This window comes from Anas acuta, chromosome 3 (genome assembly GCF_963932015.1).
Source record: "Anas acuta chromosome 3, bAnaAcu1.1, whole genome shotgun sequence".
Classification (NCBI taxonomy): Eukaryota; Metazoa; Chordata; class Aves; order Anseriformes; family Anatidae; genus Anas; species Anas acuta.
The window spans coordinates 40,333,571-40,358,183 of record NC_088981.1 but is presented as its reverse complement, the minus strand read 5'-3'; the positions used below and the strand labels follow the sequence as shown (position 1 = coordinate 40,358,183).

General features: G+C 39.8%; 1 protein-coding gene across 10 annotated transcripts in view; it reads left to right on the top strand.

Annotated features, from left to right (window-relative positions):
• EML4 (EMAP like 4) overlaps positions 1–24,613 on the top strand; it is a 203,732-nt gene that overhangs the window by 96,123 nt on the left and 82,996 nt on the right. For 5 of the 10 annotated variants that reach the window (XM_068676736.1, XM_068676745.1, XM_068676744.1 and 2 more), the window contains exons 1-2: positions 17,403–17,484; positions 18,760–18,816. The exons of 3 other annotated variants lie outside the window; for them this stretch is intronic. In XM_068676736.1, the coding sequence (XP_068532837.1) occupies positions 17,418–17,484; positions 18,760–18,816 (124 nt within the window). In that variant the 5' untranslated portion in view covers positions 17,403–17,417. Of the gene's footprint in view, positions 1–17,334; positions 17,485–18,759; positions 18,817–24,613 lie in introns of those variants that run through there. 2 more of the 10 variants (XM_068676739.1, XM_068676740.1) reach the window with 2 other exon arrangements.

Sequence of the window (24,613 nt, the reverse complement as noted above, 5' to 3'; positions counted from 1 at the left end):
ATATGGTCTTTTGTGTTGAGATCTCTCTTCCGCCCTTCATCTCCTGTTAATGGGTCCCTGACCATAGCAAAAGTCATTGTTCATAATAGGTTTTCATTTGGTATGCAAATTTCATTGCATTTGCGTTGCTCTAGCCAACACAAAAGACTGACAAATTTCTGTGAGATGGTTTCAGGAACAATTTTTTCTCCTAACTTTTTTTCTTCCAGAAGTCATTAGTGGGTACTTGCTTTTTGTCAGTACATAAATTATTTAATAACTAATTTAACAGTACCTAAGGAACACTGTACTGTCTCTCTTTCTGGATATCTTTTTATTGCCTTTCCTTCAGCCAGTGCATTGTTCTTCTTTCAACTCTTACAGGTCTCCACCTTAAATATTGTTCGAAGAGGGATCACATCAGCTCTTGCTTTACTTCTGGTTTAAGTTCACTGTATTATCCTTTTTTGATGAATAAACTACACCATTAAAATCAAATTTGTCTAATTTTCATTTCACCATTCATTTCACTACTACATTTCCTCGACTTCTTTTTCAGATCTTGTGTTATCAAGGTCATACTAGTATGCTTGTAGCGCCAAGATTGTTTTCCTTCTCTCCCAAACTACTTCCTTTCCCCCCCCTCCCTCTCTTAATGATTTTTGGCGTATCTGTCATTGTTCTGTGTGCCAATTATTTCAGCATTGTGGGATGGAGATTATCCAGATCCCCTTATTTCTTTCTTGTAAATGTTCTAATTTTGTTTCCACACTGTATGTGGTAATAACCATTATCCAAGCCTCATTTTCAGTGTATCATTTTATTATATTTATTGAAATGGAAGGCAAAGTACATTTCAGTGTTTGTTCCTGCTTATTTTTCCCTTAGCATCCTTTTCAGCCTCAGTGAGTAGATAGCTGCCTGTCTTTCTCTTTTTTGAAGCTTAAATGCATAGAAACAGTAATATCCCCATTATTTCTTTTTCTGGTTCAGCTCAGGTAGGCTTCTAGCTGTTTTTACTCTGTACCCTGTAAGCTCTGAAACGTGCTTGCTTTTCTTAATCTTTTTGTCCATTTTTGTAGGAGGTTTTCTGCGTATCTTTAGCATTACAAGTAAGGTTATAATCACAGTCCAGGTAGTGAGAAATCCTCCCCACCAAGTTTTTTCTTTAGCTTGAAAAGCAAGCCCAAAGGCTGGGAAGGGCTTTCAGTTACTTTGCAACCATTCTGAAAATTTTCAGCTCTATCAGTCACGTTAACAAATGCCAGTAGGTTTCCTGAGGTTTGCCCTTCCCAAATTCTAGACAGTTTGACGTGTTTCTGTGGAGTGATCTGACATGGCCAGGGTTGGCTTGTGACCAGTCCTGAATGACTTGAACCCCTGGCCAGCTCTCCTGCCTGATACCAGAACCAGCTCTAAAACGGCATCCTCATTGCCCCTAGACTGGCGGTGACTGTGTCTGCTGACCAAAGGAGTACTTCAGCTGTCACGTCACTGCTAGCAGTTGGTATATGGTTTTGTTTCAGCTTGCAACCTTCGTTGCCTGCACCCAGGTTGCTGTTGGTGTGCGCAGTCATGTCGCCCAGCTGGGTTCTGCATTATGTGGCCAGGCTCAGCCCTCCTTGGCAGTGAAATAGAGGAAGTTGAGCTCTTAAACTCACTGATACGGTCAATTGCTGAGTCTTTCTGTACTAGGTGGTTTTGACAGATGGATGAATTCACTGATTAAGATTTGTGTGTGCTAGTACTTCTCTTCCTTTATTTTCCTCCTCCCTCACTGACCATCCCACCTGGCAATTTTAGCCTTTGTATTGGCTACCTATCAAATGTTATCTTCCTCTTGATCTATTTGTATTTCGTGATGTGGCAACAGCTAGTCTTTTGCGATACTAACACTTTTTTTCATTTGAATCTCTTTAATTGCCTGCTGTGATAGGACGCTTCAGTGCTAGTGTTGTCATCTTAATATGGAAAACTATTCATCATGCAAGAGAAATGCGTGTCTGAGTTATTAAAAAAAAAAATCATACTTTTCTGCAGAAAACTATTGCTATAGGAGCAAAGACTGTGTGGGAGAGCTGAAATTACTGGAAATATGTTTATAGGAGAAATTCTGGAAGATTTTTAGCCACTATACAAGAAATGTGGTTGTCTAAAAACAAGTTATACAATTCTTTTTCCAGATGTGGTCCCTATACCAGTAATTGTAATTCTAGGAGATGAGAAGGCTTAGGAACAGAACGATGTGTATAAAATGTCTAATCACACCAGTAACTGATTCAGACTGTTCTAATTCCCTGCACTCAGTAATGCATATGCTTGGCAGTGCATGTGCTGCATATGCAATTGTTAGTGGCTTCTTTTTCTGAAAGTGAGATGGTAGATGTTAACCTGCTGTGAAAATATATAAACATGGAAAGGTTAAAACTCGTGCATGTTATAAGAAGTCTGGAAGTTGGTATACCGTTTCCGAATGCTCCTCTCCCTGTAGAGTTGCCAGCCCCTTATGTATGCATACTGGCTTTTTTTTACTTTTTTTTTTTTTTCCTTGTTAGTGTGTCTTTCTTTGTTGTTTTGCTTGTGTGTTTGGGGGATGCAATTGTTGTGTTTTGTAGTTTTTGGTTTTGTTTTTTTTTTAATTTTCCTCCAAGTTAATGGTGAAGAGATGGGCAGAGTGATGGCATCAGCAAGTCTCAATGTCAGGCAGGGTTTGATTATATTTGAAATAACTAGTTGTGATTTATGTTCAGTGTTGGATGAGGAGGAAGAGGAAGTGGGACACAATCTGCCTGACAACATGTTCTAATAGTCTGTAATTTATCTTTGTACCATGTGCAATAATACTTCTCAAATTATTTTCTAAGTGGAAAATGTTTAGTCTTGTCCACAGTTGAGAGTTTTGACTAGTACTCTCTGTGCTGATAGGCAATTCCAGGCTTGATTCTTCTCTGTAGACATTTAGTCAAGTAGCCCTAGGCATATTGTTGCTACTCCCTGAACAGGTGAGCATGGTTTTAATATTAGTGCCAGCAAATAAAGGAAAGGATGCCTAGTGACTCAGAAGGAGGAGGGTGAGTCAAGATCTGTTACTCTTTCTAGAGTTCTATAGAGATGTGAGTGAAATCTCCCCTTGACCAATGGCTCATATCCAAAAGGGGTCTCAAAACTACTGAATCCAGAAGTGACTCACCTATTAGCATTCTGTGTTCTCACTTATGCAGTACTTCCTTCCTCTCTTTTATGATCATTGTACAGATGCTACCTTGGTGCTGGCCTTGTCCTTTATGCATCCTGAGAGCTGCTTTGAGTGAGCAGATGGCTACCTGTTTTTTTAGGTTGCAGATGCATGCATATGTACACACATACACACATTTATATTCATATATATATATACATATATATGAATATAAATATTTATATTTATATTTATACACACACACATATATATATATATATATACATATATATGAATATAAATATATCTGCAAATTGAAATTGCGAACTTTTAAAATAAATTTGGGCTTAAGTGGCTTTGGAGCTGTGGTGGCTTAAGGTAATATGGACCTGGTATGGTTAGTTGCTCAGTGTTGGTGTCAGTCATTTTCCATGTGCCTGGTTTACGTTACTTGCTTGTCCACTGTACTGAAACAAATAAACAAATATGCAAAAAACATTCAAACAAAAGAACACAAAAGAACCCACCACCACAAAAACAAACAAATACCACCAGCAGCAACAAAAACCCTAAAACAGTAGATAAAAGCAAATATTTAAAGAAAAAAAAGGGATTGGTTGTCCCTCTCTTATCCCTTCCTGCTAATGTACAGTGTGTGTTATTTCCTTTTTGGTGCGTAGTGTTGAACATACCCATTTTCCACTTTGTTCCCACACCTGTGGAGTGGCAACTTCTGTGCATGTCGATAAAGAGCAGCAGGCAGCTTTAGTGCCATTATTTACAGGCGATTCCCTTGGAGGAGTTAAGAAATGGAGCCAAACCCTTTGTGCAGGCACTGCTGGGAGTTCACAGCGTCTCTTGCTGTGGTGCTCTCCGGTACTCATCATTGCTTCGGAGAGGCTGCGGGGCTGGTGTGTGTCACGTCTGTCACAGAGCTGGAAGCAGTTCTTGTCTCATATTCACTGGAAAAGCGTTGCAGCCGAGTGGTTTGCCTCAGGAAGGGCCTTGCTCAGTGCAAGGCTTGGTGTTGTTTGGGGAACAAAATGTCAGCTAACGTGGAGAAATCCTGCCTGCCGGTAGGAGAGGGTTTGGTGTGGGGTGGTCCAGGCACATGTGGCTTGTGCTTTGGTCTTTGCTTGAGGTGTCTGGAATGCTATTTTGTACCTCTGCATTATTGGGCATGCCAAAGAAATTACCTCTTTGGAATTTACAGGGGACTGGAAATTTGACTGCTTCCTCAATATGGAAAATGACGAGCTTGTTTTCATTGATATGCTTTACTGCTTTGTTTTTGAGATCCAAGAAGAACTAAGGTCTTAACAGGCACAAAATTTTGGCATACATCTAAAAGAATGGATAGAAGTAAATATATATATATATATATATATATATATATATATACACATATATATGCACACCTTTGTTTCAGCTTTAGCTGACACTTGGAATTTTGCACTGATAATTTGTTTAGATGTGTTGCTGTTAATACGCAGCCCCTACTAGCTGTGCTAGGAATAATGTAGCAATACCTAGAAATGGAAATATGGTTATTTTTTTAGGAAGCTGGAATTGTGTTCATCTATGGGAAGGTTAAAAAGGCAAACTCCTAATTCTTCTTTCTCAGTTACGTGTTTTGAAATTACTTTGTGAATGTTTCTTCCCACATATAGGAATACAGGTTTGTTTTGCAGCGTAGCACCTGCTGCGGTCCTTTCTGATGCAGTCAGTTGCAGCTCAAACAGGTGCTCAGGTTTAGTGGAAGAGAGTTTTTAAAGGCTGTCTGCTTAATGCTCCGGTGCAATTAAATCCTGGCTGTGTTTGTAGAAGATAGGATCAGCGTGCGTTGGAACAATCAATATGAGCCATAAAAATAAGGCGCTTTGTTCATTTTGTTGTGAATGTTAAAGTAAGCGTTCTGAAACGCCAAACTACAGTGACCTTTAACAAGAGCTGTGCATTCAGTGCCAAAGCTCTAGCCAGCCTCTTGCTAGGGGAGACCTTGCATAGCTCTTTGTTATTATTTTATTTTCTACAACATTGTCAGCTATATTGCTGAGGGAAATGGCTGTATGGTGAATGCTTCATGAGTTTGGTTTTCCCTAAAGCCACTCTTAGTGAAGCTGTGAATCATGGTTAAGAGGATTTCTGTGTTCATTTAATAAAAACAGGAAGTTAGCAGCCCTCAGAGTTGCAAAGGCAGAAAGCATGAAAATAGTACAGCTCAGGGGTGCAGTGTTAAGGGGCGGTTAGGGCAGAACTGAGAAGAATTCTGATTTAACAAACAAAAGATGACCAGAAAATATGGTCCCCCTCCCACTAGTTGAATGTTTTTAGGATGGCTTTATATTTAACATCCGCTTCATAAATTTTACATTCTTGGATGCGGCTGATACCTGTCATATAACATATGGCTTAAACAAATGTATTTAATTTAAACTGACACTGTTTATAGTTGTTCTGTTCAAGCTGCTATCTTGTTGAACAGAGCCTGCTATCTAGTGTCTGTATCCAGCTGACCTATGTGGAGCTTCTTTCCAGTTTGGCTCTCCTGTACCTTGAGAAATATGTTTGCAATTGTAGAAGGAATTCCACTGCCCTGATAGGAGGCTAGCATTCCTCCCCTCACATAAATCCCTATTTTCTGGAAATGTTCCCTATTTTTCATGGAAACATTTCAAAAGCAAACACAGAGTAGTGGATGCATCAAAGTTTATTGTCAGTTGTGTCCAGTTCAGGTGGACCAGAAATGCTCTGTGTGTTGTTTAGGCAGCAGAGCACCTTCAGGACACTCATGTTTTGTGTCGGACAGTACTGCGTTGCGAAGATCATCAAGGAACCCAATATAATAAACTGAAAAAGGGAATGCCTTGCTTCTGGAGTTAGTTTACTTTACTCCATAACATGAGGGATGATATCTACAACAGTACTGGGGCAGTAGCCTATGTGGGAAAAGATGACTCTCTATTATTAACTACAAAGATCTCTATTTTTTTTAGACTTCAATTATACCATCTCAATTTTTAAGATGGAGCTAATATATAAATGACAAATTGGTGACATTTTTTACTGTAAGGAAAATGTCTCTGGTAGTTAAATAGTATTTCAGACTTTGGTAATGAATGAACTGCAGTGGACCAATTTTCAGGTTTACATTTTCCTAGGAGAAAAAAATGACAGAACTCAATGTACTACTATATAATGCAAAATAATTTTCACAGGTAGACCCACCTAGTGCTTTAATAGCCATCAGTGAAATTATCTGTTGAAGAAGCACATCAGTAAAACTTTTACTGACCCTAAAAACTTCTACTGACTCTACGGTACCATAAAACATTTTTATCTAAGAAACTAAGAAATTAAGCCAGCATAATTTTATTTATGCCATCTTTATGAATTTATTAAATACTTTCCTTTCTAGCAAAACAAATGTGGGAACTTTAGAATACTTGAAAAATTTGAAAAAACGACTATTTTAAAACTCTGATGGAATAATATTAATAGCTATTCTTTTTACAGAAGTAGCCCTGAGAATCAATCACCGGGAACATAACACTATAAAAGCAGGAGTAATAGTGTCATATAATATTTATGGTAGCATGTTGTCCAAATGCTGCTTAGCTGTAGTTTTACTAAAATGTTATTTTTATGTCTTGTATCTGTGAGAATGCCTTATTTTAAAATCTTGTAGGAATTGCTGTACAATGTTAAATGACAGCAGAGTAAACTAATAGCCTTGAGGTAAGTCTTTGCTCCCTGTTCCTTCAGCTGGAGCGTTTCGCTGACTTCTGGTCTGTCCACTGCTTTGCTCAAGAGACAGGCTGTGTGAAGTGCTATGTCCCCCTTCCGCCCAGGCTTAGTCCTTCCTACCAAATCAAATCTGCCAACAGTGAATCTAGTTTAAACTGCTAATTTGCCAGTGACCCAAACCAAACCCCAACTGAAGAGCTTCATGCCAAGTGTGGGCTATTTCCACTCTAATCCTTTTACTGAAGGGTGGCACTTTGTAAGCAGACCTCTGGAAGCATTACCGGGCGCATTTCGGGGATGGCTGGGCTCGATCCCACAGGCAGTGTCTGGCTCCCTGGTGTCTGTGGGAGGGTGAGCACTGTGCTCTGTACTGACTGCATCAAGTTGCTCTGCACCGTGTGTATACCCACCTACACGTGGGGCAGAGAGGTGAGCAGCCCAGGTGCCACTTTCGTTCATCTTGGTGAGAGGTCTCCTTGTCCGCTGTAGCAACAGACGAGTTTGTGTGGCTCTCGGAGCTGGTGATTAGGATCAGGATGCAAATTCAGCTTATTGGTTTTGCTCTATTTTCCTTCTAACGCATCTGCTGCTGAAGGACATAGCAATTGATTTTTAAATGAGAAAAGGAAGGAGACAATGCAAATAAGCTGTGTTTTGTTTTCTCACATCAGTTTTAATGCCACAGACCTGATTTCATCAGTGGAGACAAAAAAAAAAAACAAAAAAAAAACAACAGCAAGATACTTCCTCCAAACTGTTGTTTAATTTAATCCTCTTCTCTCCACTTCTCTCCACCTCCTTCCAACACTTGTATCCTTCATGGCTCTTGAAGAATGCTGTAAGATGAAACTGATTTCATCTGATTGCACATATGCTTTAAAACCTGCAATTGGCTTCCGTGAGAGCAAACCCTGACCGCTTGATAGTGATGAAATAGTTAAAATCAGTTGCCTAATTACCTCTTAAATGCGTTATTTAATAAAATCCTCCTTTGGTGAAGAAGAAGAAAAAAAAAGTGATTGGAATTTTGTCAGGACACTGAAATAAAATCTGTTGTATGTCCTCTGTTCAGAAAATCTTTAAAGATATTAGGTGTCATCATTTGTGATCAACATCTGCTGTCTCCTGAGTTTGTGTTGAAGGGGCTGGTCTTCACTGTGAGCCACCTTGCAGGGCCAAAGACAACAAGGAGTTGTATTGTGGTGGTGGGAAAAAAGCAAAGAAGTTACATTAAGGATTATTTCTGAGATACAGATATATTTGTTTAAAATGTAAATATCTTAGCTATTCAAGTACTGCTCGAGTGATTGGCAACAAATTATTTATTAATGATTAACATCATGCAACTCTGCACTTTATTTTCCTATGAGGTGGCAGAATCTAGGCAATTTGACAGAAGTGACAAACTAGATATTTGATTGGATGATGACTCTTGGATTGCTTCAAATTTATTGCCTTGTAAACTGAATGCAACCTCAAATGATGCCTGTAGAAACATAAAACACAAAAGAAGACTTCAGAAAAAGGGTCTGAATTTTTCTTTCCTTGATATTTCTGTCTGTCTTCTTACTGTTACCTAATATCACTCCTTTCCTTCTGGTGTCCTGCAGTATAATTTGGTAGTGTGTGCTTTCCAGTAGTAGCCTTCACTTATGCTGAAAATAGAAAAGACATATTCAAGCTGTAAGTACAGCCAATGGAGAACTATTACGCCTGTCAAAATGTCTAGTATCACAGGTCTGTTGCTTTCAAGTAGGTTTTGCTACAGGCTTACTATCTTATTTTAGTAACTTTCTAGCGCTGGTTGAAGGAAATAGCTTAGTCTTCCTGTTTATAGAGATATGAGGCAAAGCACTTCTACCAAATAAAACTTGTACTGAAGACACAGCATTGTCCATTGCTCACTGTACTCCAAGCTACTGTGTTGATTTCAAACTCATTGTAAAATAAATGGCTGATACACTTTGTCTTCTAAAGTTTTCTTTTGGCAAACTTCAGAAGCTGTGGAGTGGACTTAAAAATGTAACAAAACAAAACACACACACACAAAAAAAAAAAGGACAAAAAAAAACCAACAGTGGAATTGTTTTGGTTTAGGATTAGAAAAAGGAAGAATGTGGGAACTTTGGGGTGCCTTGCATACTGGACTGAGTATTTTAATGGTCAAATGGAACCTATGGTATATATGCTTTTAAAAACAAATATCCAAATATCTTGGTTTTGGTAACTAATTCAGAGCACTTTACGAGGTTTGTTACATCTTTCATGTATGAAGACTGTCTTGAGGTCATCTCACTGACTTCAGAAGTTTTGGAATACTAAGGAAAAACATAGACTATAAATATAACAATGCCTTGCAATGTCCATAATTTAAAAGCCGTATAGCCAGGTCCTGTCCTTTGATTCTGCGAAGCTTTATGGAGTGCTTTCATCATCTTGCAAGCTGATAAGAGAAAAAGTGTTTACAGTCCATTTCATAGGGAATGTATAATTCAAAACTAAACAATATTCTCAAGTTTTTTGTAGGGTAGCGCTTGGTGCTTAAAAATAGGCACACAAACACAAGCCCCAGAAACTTGCATAAAGAAAAAATTAAATAGTTTGTCTAAAAATCTTGTGGTGAAATTATTCTCTCATCAGTCTTGATCATGTAAGCCTGCACACATGTAAGTGTGCAGCTATCTACACAAAGTCTACTGGCTGCATGGATTGGGAATATCCACTTGTATTTAGAAAATATTTTAAAATTAAGAAAATACAAATTTAGTTCCTGTGTGTTGCTAATGCCAGGGCAAATTTTGTTGCTTATCCTGTGCCCTTCAGAGTTTATAGCAGTCAGTGGTTTCATTTTCTCTGCTAGGAAAGAAGTTGTTTTTAATTTTGGTCCCATAATCCCTGGTATTTTATCCACTTAGAACATAGACTTTCATCCTTCTCAAAGAACAGATGGATAAACTCTTCATCTGAGGCTGGATTAAATTTCTGCTCCAGTCAATACGTCCCTATTGGCTTCAGTATGCTTTGGGTTGTACTTTTGTTTTCCAGCACTAAACACTCAAAGATGGCTAGGTGGATCTGGAGTACAGAAGCTTCTGGTTGGAAAAGAAAAGGGCACAGTGAACTTGACCATATACTGCTGCCTCCAACATCACCTCCTGGGCTGATGGTTTTGCTGTGTATGAAAATGGATCTTATGTAATCTGATACCATCAGATTCCTGTCACTTCTGACCTTTGATAGGTCTCTGAAGCTTTAGTAGTAAGCTGGATTCTTGAAAAATACAACTATATTTCTTAATATTTCTTAATGTTACCAAGGATCTCCTCCATTTCACTGTGTTTTTTTTTGTTTTGTTTTGTTTGGTGGTGGTAGGTTTTTTTTGCCCCTATTTTTCCGTGTAGTGTTTTTTTTGTTTTGTTTTGTTTTGTTTTTGCCCCATGGCATGTTATGTCCTTGTCCAGAGTACACCACAGCTGTTTTATCCCTTAGTTTGGTTAGACCTTTGTCACTGCACACCAAAGCATATTCTGTTTTTCTTCCTCTAATTAGCTTTTTTGTTCTTGCTTTGACCTTTAACCGTTCTAACAGGATTGACAGTGTAGAGGAAGAAGTTATTTTTTGTGATATATAAATTTATTTTTTTTCTGGCAATATCAAAGTATATTTTTGTATTAAAAAGTTGACCTCAGTCTTGACTTGTCAAATGACTAATTACAGCGGTAAGTTGCTTCTTGTTTTCTGGTTATCCTTGTTTTTTTTTTTCCTTCTCCAGAGACACTGGCAAAGGTATCAGCTGTGTCAGTTTTTAGTAACATTAACATTCCTGCTGTAAGAATAAATCGGAAATCAATATCTAATTTCATTTCAGTAATGTCATTCAAACTTTCAAGTAAACATGATTTCTACTGTGGCATATTTAGTTTTTTGATTTGCTTCGAAGGCCTCCTTGACCCCTTTGGTTGTGCTTAAACCATACTAGTTCCTTTTAATGACAATTCTGTACCAAACAATTCATGGAAATAGCATGGCTTGTTCGTAGTGGTCATTTTTCTCTCCCTATGATCTGCTTCAGACAGTCTTCTGTGCTATGTTCACCAAGTTTTAAAGTGAACATGAAATATGATACTGAGAACAAAACTGAAAAACAACAGAAGTAAAAAGTTCCAGAAGTTCCATCTTTGTTTTTTGATATGTATGGTATCTATTACGTTCTTCCAACAGCATAGGTTGTAAGTCCTGTCTTATTAGGATTTCACAATATTTCAATCCTATATATGTAAACAAACTACGGTGTTTACTATTATGACCCATTTTATTGAGAGTACAAAATACTCTGACAAGTAGACTTGAAGGAATGACACGGATACAAAACTGTCCCTTCAGATTCCCTTTGAACCACTTCATTTGATAGTCTGTGCCATCAGAAGAGTAATTAATTTATGGACTGTACAGCTGTTGTATGTAATATGTCAAAACTGTGTGGCTGTAAATGATATTCTGATAAGGTCAAGCTCTGAGGTGTTGTAATAGCTGACGGTCTGACACCTACATCGCATTTGCGTGTACAAGGTAATATTTAAATAGGAGATACTGTGTTCGTGCAGTGCGGTCCCAAATACAGGCAATCACCCCACCCCTCAGGTGGGATGCTTGGATCCTGGTGGTGTTCGTAGGAGTCTAGCAGCCAAAAGGCGTTCCAAATTATCGGGATGAAGCCAGGATACTATCTGTGTATTTTCTCCCTCATTTACTCACTATACTGAGGCGGGTGGTTACGTCTGAGCCAATCTCTGGGATGATTTTCAGTCCCTCTCCACCATCAGTTTCCATGCACAACGGGGATTGCTCCACACTGGCACAACTGCTGGGCCAGGCAGCCAGCCGTGTGAGCACTGGCTGCGTCAGCAGATCTCGTGCTGGACATCCTTAATGAGCATTAATGCTGTGGCCAGGATTGCCCTTTTTCATTAGTGTTGCTTTCATAATGGCTCTTCCGCTTCCTTAGCATTTCAAAGCGGATAATAAATTAGAATCTCTTTGTCATAAATAGTGGACTAGTTTAAAAAAATGTGCTGAATGTAGTTTAGAATGACTTTTAAAAATAGCAAAAATAACGTTGTGGCAACGTGTTGGTGGAAGCAGCCAACATCTGGAGATGTTTTGATAGGCAAGAGTGGCATTTACTCCTTTTGAAAGAATACACAACTCTTAAACATGGTAATATCTTTAGAATTAAGAACTCTATTTTGAAAGGGCTTTGTCAGGAAACATTTTTGCAGTTGTTTTCTCCCTTCTCTTTTTGTAGACATGACCTGAATGGCTTGTCAGTTAGGCACTTCACCACAGCTAGTCCACAGCCTGGACTTCATATGACTAAGACTTACCAGTTAGTTGTCTTCAATAAAAAACAAAGTTTTGCTTATTGCTTTCAGAAAATGGTAATGCTACGTGTTTAATAACGTTGAATGGTTTATCACTAGCTTTGAAAATATCATTTATACAAAATTTCTATGTTCAAAATTGGACCAGAGGTGAAATTGCTGTGGACCCTCAAAAATACAGGCTGCTCCTAGCAGGGATGCTGCTGCTCAGGCTCCTGCCTTTCCCAGGGGGCAGGGTTGCACGTTTTCATGGGCCACCGTGTAGAATAGGCAACAGCTGTGGTCTGGAACGTGTGCCCAAAATAAAATTCACTGGAGAAACCTTTTCCTGGCTGTGTTTTAGATTTAATACATTTTCATCTTGTTTGTTGGCTGTTTCCGTACTGCTTTTGATGGGTAGGCAGGAAAGCAGCTGCAAGCAGTCTGCTTTGCAACTGCTGCTATCAGGCAGCGGAAGGCATGCTACAGCTGTGGTTTGATGTTATGTTTGGTGAAATACCAGCCTCCAGCACTGCCACCCTTCCCACTCTCCTGCCAGTGTGCTGCCACCTCAGCAGGGCTGTGACAAACAGCAGTGGGCTGCTGATGCAGCTGCAAAACCACCCGGCAGAAACAGACATTCAGGTGGTTGCTCTGCATTTGGAGGAAATGTTATTTGTTTTATTTATTTAAGTTAGGTGAGATTTTGGTAGAAAAGAGAGAAAATAATATATATATTCACATTCAAATTTCCCAAGGTCATTGACTGCATGGTCACTGGTATGGTTCGGCTCTGGAGGACGGCTTCAGGATGGCTTCTAAAGATCAAATGTAGATGTGTTGTTTCTCTTGTTTTCTGTATTTTAGCTTATTGTAGGTAAAACCTCCATAGCTCGGCGTAGGACTGGAACCTGCGTGCGCGGCAGTTATGTGCTGTCTACACACCCTGTCCTGGCGCTGCTCATGCTGGGACTCCACTTGTCTGTCAATGAAGAGGCAATGAAGCATGAAGCATGATTTACAAGCGTGGCTGTTTCACAGCCACCTTCCGTCACCAGAAGGCAGAGCTGCTGTGAACAGGAGCGGCTCCCACCGCTCTTTCCAGCAGGTGCTGCCACCCTGCTGTTGCAGAGCTGGTCGCTGTGCCATGTGCCATAAATCTAGCCTGGTGAGGCTTCGTGGTTTAGTTTGGATGGGTTAGTTTCTTCAAAGGAATTGTGTTGTTAGTGAAGAAATTGCTGTTCTCTTCTTGCTGGGGTGGAGGTAACACAGCAACAGAGATGCACCCAGGTGTAGGAAGGTGCTACCTCTTCACTGTGAGGGCAATTGCCAACTGAAACATGGTTGTGGTTTCTTTTCAGAAGAAAATAAAAAAAAAAAAAGGCAAAGTAATTGAAGGATTGTTTTTCACTGGAAACATGATTAGTTTCATATATATGCGGAAATAGAATTAACTGGTGCTGCCGTCTTGCAATTCAAAGAGTCATTAAATTAATCTCCGTATACTTCATTGGTTTATATTGATTAGACATAGTTATAGCTACAGTTTTCTTTTTTTTTTCTTTAAGGAAAGGTAGGTAGGGAGAGCTTCCAGTAATCCGCTGGAGGGAAGATAACATAATCAACATGTTTGCCTTGTGCGGCATCTGTGGTTTCTACGGTCTTCTGCATTTGGACATGAAGAGATCCTGGTTCTTTGAAAACACACTTAAGCTTTTCCAAACTTTGCGCAACCGTGGATATTTCCTCAGTAGCAGGGTCGCTTACCAAGGAAACTCGATAGTCACTAGAAGCCAAAAGAGGAAGATTAATGATGCCCTGGGAAGGACGCATCTTTTCTGCAGCCTGTGCGGCTGGAGTGCGGTGGTTTTGGTGGGGGTACCCCTAGCTCCCTCAGCTGGGCCAGGGTCACCAAAAGGCAATGGCGGGGGTGGCAGGGGACCTGCTTCTTCCTCCTCTTTGCATCCAAGCGATGACTCAGAAGCGTTCATGACTTACTGTGGCTCTCTTTAAAAGCCAGAGGAGCTGTTTGCCTCAGCCTCCAAAGACTTGAGGGATGGAGTGGTTTTGAGAGCTTGAAAAGCTGAAGTGTCTCAGGTGGCTCCTTCCTCAGGTTCATCATCTGACTGATGCTGCTGCGGTCTTGGAGACAACCACTGTTCTCACCAGATATGCAATGTTCCCCCAAACCTCCATCTTGGGGGGGGTGGGGAAAGGGGAAAAAAAAAAAAAAAAAAAAACAAACACAGAAAAAAGTAAAAAAAAGACCCACAACCCCCTAAAACAAAAACAAGAAACAAACCATGCTTGTATAAAGCCCTTGGCTCTGTTCCTGGTCTTTTAACTTACTTTATGATGATCAGTTGAATAGGGTTTTTTCTTTTTCATGGTGTAACATTGTATTTTGAACTGCTAAGATGTGGAGAGATTTTTTTTTCTGGGCAAAGGTTATTTGCCTGCTTCGTATGTGTTTTGTTTTAGTCTGTGTCACATTTTATGTACTTGTATTGTCTTTTGTACTTATCTACAATACTTCATAGGAGTATTTTACCTCCTTATCCCCCCCTCTCCCCCCCTCCCCATGGTAAATATTGGGAAAGAAGAGAAGCCTGAGATGGTGTTTCAACCTGAAAAGGTCAGAGGAAGATAGCTGTTGAAGATAGCAGGGCTGCAAAACAGGGAGATGGCTTAGAAGGGCAGGTATGGGCCAGAGCTAGGAGAATGAAAAATCCTAATGAGTTCAGTTTTTCATTAGACATTTAAAGGCAAATCAAGGAATTGTGTCCTAGGTCCTCAGATGGGGGTGGAATAGATGATGGGTGGGATGAGACTTCTGCTCATTTCCAGGGTGAGCAAGTATACAGTGAGCTGTCTGAAAACTATATAATTTCAAACGTGGGTCTTCAGGTCATCATCCTGAAGCCGTTCTACAGAGCTTAATGCCATAATGCAGATGGTTTTTTTTTTTTTCTGCTTTCTTATATTGAGGAAATCCATACTTTTTAGAGCTGAAAGTCTGGGTTTGGTACCTCTGGAAATATCAGTTCATATCCTTTTGGTACAGTAGGAGATCCTAACCTTTTTTATACAACATGTTTATTCTCAAAATGAGTTGTACAAAAATTTTTTAGTTAGAACTCTGTTTGGTTGAACACTTCCTGCCATTGTATGTGATTGGTCATCCTTTGGATCACTGAAGACCATTTAAAATGACAAATCAAGCTTCTTTTGCTTTCCTCACCATTCTTATTAGCACACACAACATCTCTTTGGCATAACGAAGGAATTTTACCCACAATTTCTTTCTGGGCACCATAACTGTATTATGAAGGATGATAAGTTTTAAGTGATACCAAAATGTATGTCTGTGCATGTTAAGCTATTTTGTGCGTCCAGCCCACACAAGATGAGACTCAGTGTTTCATCTTGCGATGAGGATTGTTTCATCTAATGATGTGATGCAACCCAGTGTCTGGGGCAAGTTGAAAGCATGGGTTCTTGGTCAATCCTCGTGCTGCAGCTGCGTGTTGAGGCCCTTGGCTTAGTTAGGGTTGTTTCCTTAATTGTGCCCTTGCCCTTTACCCTTTATCACTTTCCACCATTCAGCTTCTTAGGCTCTTTTTATTACGATTATTAATCACAGTAGTTGTCCGTCTTGCTTAATATAGCAGAGCTGGGTTCAGCTGACTGTCCTTCTGGTTGGTTTGTGTGTGTGTGTTTTGTTTTATTTGTTTTTTAAATCACTGCAGAGGTCAATTTCTCCAGTGTATGAGGAGCTGCTGAAAAACAAAGATACTACTAAAATAATGTAGATTGATAATTCTGGAAAAAAGAAAAAGAAAAAGAAAAAAAACTTAGTGTGCTGTCTCAACTATATGTGTTTTTGTGAGCCTTCTTATCAACTGTTCATTTGTGGGGGTGGAAAAAAGTGCTGCCCCTCCTTGTTTTTGAATGGAGACATGGACTTCCCCTGTGTATTTTTTGACTATCCTGCTGTTGTCTGGAAATCAAAACTTTAACCCAGAGGTATTTAATATGCCTGCAAAGTTTGAAAATAAACTATTTGAAGCATGATAGAGAGATGAGGCAAAATCTATGCAATACATATTCACGAATAGCTTTGTTTTGACATTTATCTTGCTGTGTTCATTCTGCCAACTGGCTTCAGGCACGGCTACCAAAAGAATGAACACATGTTGCATTCATTAGTTCTCATCTGGCTGTGCTTCATCTTGCAAGACAGACAAAATCACGATCATACTAAATAGATTGTAATGCATTTGTAATACGAGGTCTTTTCTGCATAACAGAGTGGCGGCTTTGCAAAGCTGCTGCTCTTAAACCACGGCATTTTGCTTCATTTTAATGAAATGAATGCAAGTATATTGCCAGTGATGTCATTGCTTTTTCGCCTTGAAAGATGTCATAGGAAAAATATTCAAATATAATACTAACTAAACAACCGCCCCTTTGCCCTCCCCTCCGTGTGAACTTTTCATTTCACGTTGCACTGTGACTGCCATTAGGTCTGTCCTCTCCAACACACACACAGACATGCTGTGGAACAATAATAGTTTATTTTAATTGATCCGTTACAGAAATCCTTTTCATTAGCTATTTGTGGTGGTTCTTAATGTTCAGACTGAGGGCAAATATACTGCTGTTGGCTTTTCCTAGTTAACATCACAGCATTAAAGCTGTATTTAATGTTTGCCGTGAATACATTGCGTTGCAGTCCCATCTGAAAGAGGCATGGCAGGGTGCCCGTGTGACAGCCTAATTGTTTTGGTTTTAAATGGAAGTGGTGCAGGATCTTGTGTGTGTATAAACAATGCCCATTTTCCGACTCTGAAGCAGGTCGATGAGCAGCTGGTGAATTCTGTTTCCCTTAAGGAACATTAAAAAAAAAATAAATAAAAAAAAGGCAACGCAGTCGTAACACTGGGATCACTGATGGATAGCCAGCACGCCGTGAAGTATTTCTGTGCTGCATGCGCCTCGTAAGTGCCTTTATTGGTGTATTTCTGACGTCTGAGGGCTAGCCACTCCCTGCGGCAGCCTGGGATTTTTGTCCCTATCCCACCCCCTTCAGCCTCTGGCTGAGGCTTCGGGCAGAGGGGCTGCGTTGAGCCCCCCGGGGTGGCTGCAGGCTGGGGATGGAGGGCAGCTTGCCCTGCCTGGCGGACGGCTGCGATCCTGCCGTGCTGGGGAACTTCTGTACGGGTAAAGTACAGTGCTTTTGGGCAGGGGGGGAAAGGGAAAGCTGTAAATGCCAGGACGAATATTTATTTCGGTGATTGAGTTGACTGCAGCCGGCAAGGGGTGCTTGTGCAGAGGCTGAGATACTCACTGCGGTGCAGCGTCCTAACCTTGAGAAAACTTAAGGGGAAGAAAAAAAAAAAAAAAAGATGTGTGTATAGTGGAGAAAATAACGGGGAGGTGATTAGGCAGTTAATACTCGCAGGGCACGATGCTTCTGGTGCGGTGGCTTTGGTGGAGTGCATGCTCAGCGCATCGCGGACCAAGAGAGAAGCGTGCAGAGTGACCCTTCCCACGCGTGGGCCAGAGCAGCTGCTGTGCACCACGCTTCAGGCAGCACCTCGGGTTTGTGTCTCTGGAAAGAAAAGGAAGACGAAGCTCCTGCAGGGAAGCTTTGGCTGCATGCGGGCCTCTCAGGCAGGAGGCAGCAAAGATTCGTTCAAAGTAGGCGGTTAAAATAGCTCTGCCCGCCGCAGCCTGAGCTGCGTATGTATTTGTGTGTCTGTGTGTAAAACATGTATTTGTCCTTCAGAGGTAAGGGTTTTTTCCATTTTCATTTTTACCGGTGCCTTGGTAAAAATGAAATCTTTCAGCACAGACTTCCTTTCTTTAAACAGTTGCTATCAAACCAGCCTCTGTTTAGTGTAAATCAGATAACTAATTGCAGCATTCTTGCCATATCAACCAAAAGTTTGAGTTCAGCCTTTAGGAGGAAGAAAAATAATACTAAAAAGACCACCAAATCCAAATAGAGACCAAATGTATTGTTCTTGTATATAGTAAAGAAGCATGTTATTCCCAATGAAACAAACTTCACTGAGTAGTTCTTTGTCTGCTGATTCATGCAGTGCAGTTTTCATGTAAGTACAGCATCTTGCCTATAAAAGCTTACACTTTTTTTTTTTTTTTCTGTCTCTCCATAAAATGCATCTGTCAACAGGAAAGTTTGCTTAAAAAATAAATATGGGCAGGTACTTGCTGTGTAAATTTCTATGCGTATTTAATGGGAGAAAGAAGTGACCTTGCCGCAGCGTGCTTTCTTAAAGTGAGCAACACACTGAACTTTATCTGCTTTAGAATTCAAAGTATTCAGTTTAGAATTTAAGATGTAGCAACCCTGGGGAAAGAGGGAGGGTGAATTGGAAATTTTAAAATGCTTCATACGGTCTTTTGCAGACTTGCACAATTTTGTGTGGTGGAAGAGTAAAAAGGGGCTAACGTTTAACTGTTTATCTTCAGAACAAAATTCAGCAGAAGAGAAATTCTTACGGCTGTATCTGGCCAGCATTGTTACTGGTGAGTTGAGGGTTACGTGAAGATATTTCCATTGATTTTAATGGCTTTTTCCAAGAGTTTTTGTGATCCTCTGATTAGAACTATACCACTGTCTCAGACTTGAGTTCGAGGCATACACAGAGTTTCAGAAGCAAGTGTGGCATGATGGGCTGGCCTCTGAGATTTGCCTAGAAATCCAGCATAATAAGGTGTGAGAAATACGTTCTTTACTTAATGCTTACATTCTACTTTAACTCTTTTCTGCATCTTAGAAAATAATTTTGACTAATATCTTGATACAAGATTGAGGTTTTTGCTGAGTAAAAGTTAACATCAGAATTCGTAGTTGAAAGAAAATATGACTTTGGATATTTTTAGCAATGTAATGTATTCTGCTGATTTAAAACTTCATTCCTACTTACATCATTAAACCTAATGTACCCTTGTATAAATTTTTTGAGGAATGTGCCCTGGTTGACAAGTATACTTACAGCAGTAAGAAGCTGGTATGACGAAGAATCAACTGCTTTGTTCATATGACATTTCTGACCGCATTCTCGAGAGTTCCTTGCCTTAAGAACTTTTTGCAATGGTAATTGGTAACAAGTAGTTGGAAAAAGCCTGAGACTTAGTTGTAGAAAGATGGATTTTTTTTTGACCACAGATGCTCATTCTTGCTTTACGTGTAGGAGATTAAGACCTTGCAGTAGTGATATGGCATTTGGGATAAGGTTTGGGGGTTGACTTCTTAATTTATTATTATTATTATTTTTAATAAAGGTTCTACAATGATATGCTTTGTTATGAGAGCTGCTACTGCTGCTGTGTGTTACCTGTAGTGGTGACTTGTTTTGTGTTGGTGCTTGACAAACACAGAATCAAAGAAAAAAAAAAAAAAACCTTCTTTGTAGGGGTCCTCCTGGCTGTTATTTCTGGGTATCATTTTAAATACATCCTACTTCTCATTTGTTGGCAGAGCTAAAATAAATCTGTTGTTCAGCGGGGAAGAAGTAGAACTTCCTTTTAATAAATGGAACATCAGAACTGATAGGGAACTTGTCCAGATTTTTAAAAAAGTTTGTTAGGTGTCAAGTTATGGATTTTTATTTTTTTTTAATATACTAATGTTTAATAAGCCTTTTGTAACTAAAATACAGGCAGGGTTTACATCATAACATGTCCTTTCAGAAATACCTTGTCTATCAAATTTGATCTGGGCTAGAATTTAGCTTAGGTTATACAGGACAGGATAGAAATTTTTAGTTTGATCAAGGAAGATATTTACTTGCTCAGAAAACTTTAACTTTGCATGCTTTGCATTAAATATTTGCCTCCAGTGACATTTAGCATCACGAGCAGCACTTATAAATGGGTGTGGAAAAAAAATAATGCCACTCTCAGAGTCCCCAGATACGGAAAATTGGTTGCTTTCAGGCTTCTACATTTATTTTGATACTTTTATCTTTAACACCGAAGGAGCAGAGCGTTCACTTAGGTGCTGTGTCACAGTGGGGAGCAGCTGCTGCTAGAGGCATTAGTGGCATTTGTATACTCTCAGTTTATACACTTGAAATATTATGGTTTAATAATAATAATGTTTTTATCATCATTATTATTTGTTGTAGGTTTCAGTGTATTTGACACACACAATTCAGTTTCATATGAGAGTCAGAGCATGGCTAGCTTTAAAACGACCTTAACTTACTATTTCTGAGTAATTACTAGGTAACTGATCCACGTTATCATTTTCATCTTCCAAAACAATGAAACTCAGAGCCCGCATTCTCCTGTTCAGTTAATATATTTTTGCAAATGAGGGCAAATTCCTGCCAGCCTGCCTCACCAACCCACGCTGGGTTACCTGAAATGAGATTTCTAGGTGGCAAGACGGGAGAAATCTTCCAACACACTGCGAGCGCTGCTGTTGGTTTGAATCCACCGTTTATCCCACACCGCTCGTGGTGGGAGACGAGGGTTAGGCTCTTGCCGCCTGCTGAGGGCTCACCGTGGGACAACGAGGGTGCTGCCTCTCTGCCTCTGTTCGATCTCTTGAGCCTGAGACTCATTTAAACAGTTTTACTGTCAGGAAGAGGTACTAGCGAGAGCCTTTTGTTTCAGCTTCTTCAGCTCTTAGGTCTAGAGGTAAAATCCTGTCTCATTATAGGGTGTGAAAATACCATTGCTGCCTCTTAGGGACCCATAAACCTACTAGAGTTTGCAAAATAGTGTATGCTTGTTTCTAAATTCTACTTCATACTTCCTTATCAGGTTACTACAGCTTTACTTACTTTCTCCTACTAATTTGGCAGAGTTAAACAAACCTATTATTGAGTGCTTATATGAAGTAATTGTAAGTGTTGTTGGACTAAACAATATTTATTTGCTTCATGTATTAGATGAACCCTTGCTTAATGAAGCGAACTGTAAGCTCAATCAGCTGGTTCTGTTTCCAGGCTTCATCCCATTAAACATCCCCTCAAAGTGCCATTTACTCTTCAGATACCATTCCCTTTCCAGGTATTCATCCGGGAGTGAGGGACATGCCTCTCCAGAGCCAGCAGTGCCCAGGACGAGCCAGCAGAGTGGCACCAGCAGGGCAGCAGGCATCGCTCTATCTGGCCAGGAGATGTGTCAGGCTCCCATGCATGTTGCTGGCTGGAGACCTGGGTATGCTCCTGGGTGTCCTGCTCTCAGTGGCCTTGCTGGAGCAGGTGCTTGAAGCAGGCAGCCTCCAGAGGTCCCTGCCAGCTACATCCAGTCTGCGATGCTTCACAATGTTTTGCACATGCACACCATTAAAAATATTACAATGTGACTAAGAAACAAAAAAAAAAAGTATCCCTGGTACATACTTTACTAGATATCTGCGGTATTGCACAGTAACATGTAGCTAAATACCTACTGTATTGTGCTGTAACACCAGTGCTATGGAGATATGAAATAAAGTCACAAATACAAAAGTCACCAGGGTTTTCCATCTTGCAGTGCTAAGAAGGCTATATTTACCTGACTCAGTGGAATTGTCTCACTTCTTTTACTTGGTAGTTAATATTCAGAAATGTGGTTTTGGTTTTTGTAATGTTTCTTCTGCTTTGCCTCTTCTGCTATCTCACTTCTAACAGTTCTAGGAATATGTATTAGTCATCAAGAGGGGGTTGAAAAGATGGTGATGATGACTGGTGCAGGGCAACGGTTCGCGTTTTCTTAGGACTTGCAGAAAGTGCTAAGAAAGCTAATTTTCTTAGAAAATGCAGGGAAAGAGATGGTAGGAAGGACCAAGTGTGCCAGCCATTAGTCACAGTTTTTAGTGCATGATGAGAAGATGTTCTGGTGTATTATAATAACATAGACAGAGTTTAGGTGCCAAGTCTTCTGCCTGTGTTCTTCTCTCCCACCATAATTTTTGTTCTTCATATGCTCTAAAATGGCATATTAATTTGTTGGGTTTTGCCCTTGTTTGCCTGTGATGCTATTCAGAAGTGCTTGAAACCATGAGAATACCCAGTCAGGTTACTGGTACCTATGAAATGCATTGAGGGGAGCATTTCCTTCCACAAGAAGCTGAATGAGGTGCCTTCTCCACCCGCGGGTCAAAACTAGTTCTTCCTGGCTCTCAGAGGCACAGGCTGCCTTTCCTATTGTGCTTTCCCTATAAGGACTTTTTGGTATGTCGCAGGTCACAAGGGATGGTCACACCTAGTCAGTGTGGGCTTGCACACGAGGTGCGGAGTACTAAGTGAAGGTGGGAATGTACAGCATGTTGACACAGCAGGTTAGTAAATGTGGATTAACAGCCTGGCATTTATTCTTGAGTAAGAGTATACGCTTGAGTAGTTACTACAGGGAAGATGTGATGCTGTTGACTCCCTCTTCTCCTCACTCCCCGAGTTTATGTGGCCATACGCTGGGTTGTAGCCTAAAGTTGTGTGGTTAGAACATGCTGTTCAGGTGTTGCTGACTTCAAACACACCCATCCTGTGCTCATATGCAAGTGCTGCGGCCCATTTGCAGCTCAGCGTTTCTGCTGCTTGTGAATTTTTGTGAATCTGTGCCTTATGCATAGAACAATTCTTCTTTCTAATGAGACTTTGATTGGTGTCATTTCTTAACTAAATTACTTATTTGGAGGAATAAGGAAGAAAATGGGCAAAGCATGAGGCTGCTTATTCATGATTCATGGCACTGGTGTTATTTAGTCACAACCAGATTTAATTCTTGGTTCTCTATAAAGTGTCTGCAGTACTTGATTACTTCCACTGCCAGACACATCTGTAATCAGTCCCATCTCCTCTACTGTTTATAGTGATGTTCTTTTTACCTAAAAACTGTTGCTTTATAGCAAATAGTGGGAAAAGAAACCTGAAGCTTTTTTTTCTACTTCAAAGACTCCATCCAATGAATAGATTATAGGTAACCTGTTTATGATACAAAACATGATGGAATTAAAAATAACCTAATAGAAATATAGTCTCTTTTATGTTTACAGAATTTGACAAATATTCCACGTCAGAAATGTGTGTTTTTCTAAAGGATCCTTTTGAGAAGGAAGGAAAATGCATCCCTATGAAAGTGTTTTTCCCATGCAGGCAAATTCCATGCACACACTCATGATGGTTTCATATGATTTATCCATGGTGACTATGATACTTCAATTTTGTATGGGACTTTTACATAAAATACGTTCAAGGTGAAATTTTGAAAGGTCTTAGCCAAACTATTCTTAACCTAAGTATTTAGTCCCAAATGTTGAGTGATTTAATTTTTTTTTTTCCTCTTAGAAGTTGTAGTATCATAGAACACTGTTTACGTGTCTGTGTTTGCTTGCAGGTGAATTGATTCAGAAGCGTGTCCTAACCTAAATAAAGATGAGACCTAATTCCTCCTTTTCAGTTGGAATTTTCCACTTTAAATGGGAAAGCAAAGATCACTGGGTTGTAATTGGAACTAAAATTTTGTTATCAGTGTAGTGACCATGTACACCCCAGCTGACAAATGGGGAAAAAATGTGAAATTCTATTTATTTTGCTCTCAATCAAGAGTAAACAAGGCCTTATCTTTTTTTTTTTTTTTTTAATTATTATTATTATTATTTTTTTTAGGGGGGGGGGCTGTTTTTTATTTTTATTTATTTATTTATTTATTTTTCCCTGCTGGTGTTCAGTTTACTACATCCTTTTTCAGCTGTGCTCAGGCCTAATAATACCAGGATTAGGAACCGATACCATCATTGAAGCTGGCTTCATTTTTATCTATTAGTTTCTGGGGAAGCAGCCTTCATTTTCATGTATTAGTTTCTGTGGAAGCAGGCTATGTGTAACTAACTTTAACTTTTTAAAATATATGTGTAAACACACATGTAGGAATACGTCCTCCTGTTCTAGAAGTCTTCCTCATCATGAATGAAATTAGCTTAATTTCACTGCTATATTATTTGTTCGTAGGTTTAGAGCGTATGTGGAAAGTGATTGTTTGTGGTGTCCTTGTTAAAGAAAACATGGCAACACCTGAAGGTAGATGTGTGGTCAGAGTTGTTTAAAAGAATATCCTTGGTAAACAATACCTGGTATCGTTTGCAGTCGCTCAGACCCGCATGCTGCAGAATGGCAGGTCTGATCACTGTGCAGTAGGTCTCACATCAGGTGGGAGCAGCTGCAGCAGCAGGAGAGATGTGAGCAATGCGTTCCACCCACACCTTGTTTATAGGAGGTGCTAACCTCAGAGCTTCGCTGGGACTATTAATTGCTAACATAATGAAACAAATGAGCTTAGCTAAAGAACTAGTCACTTCTTAAATTGTATTTATGATCTGTTGCCTTTT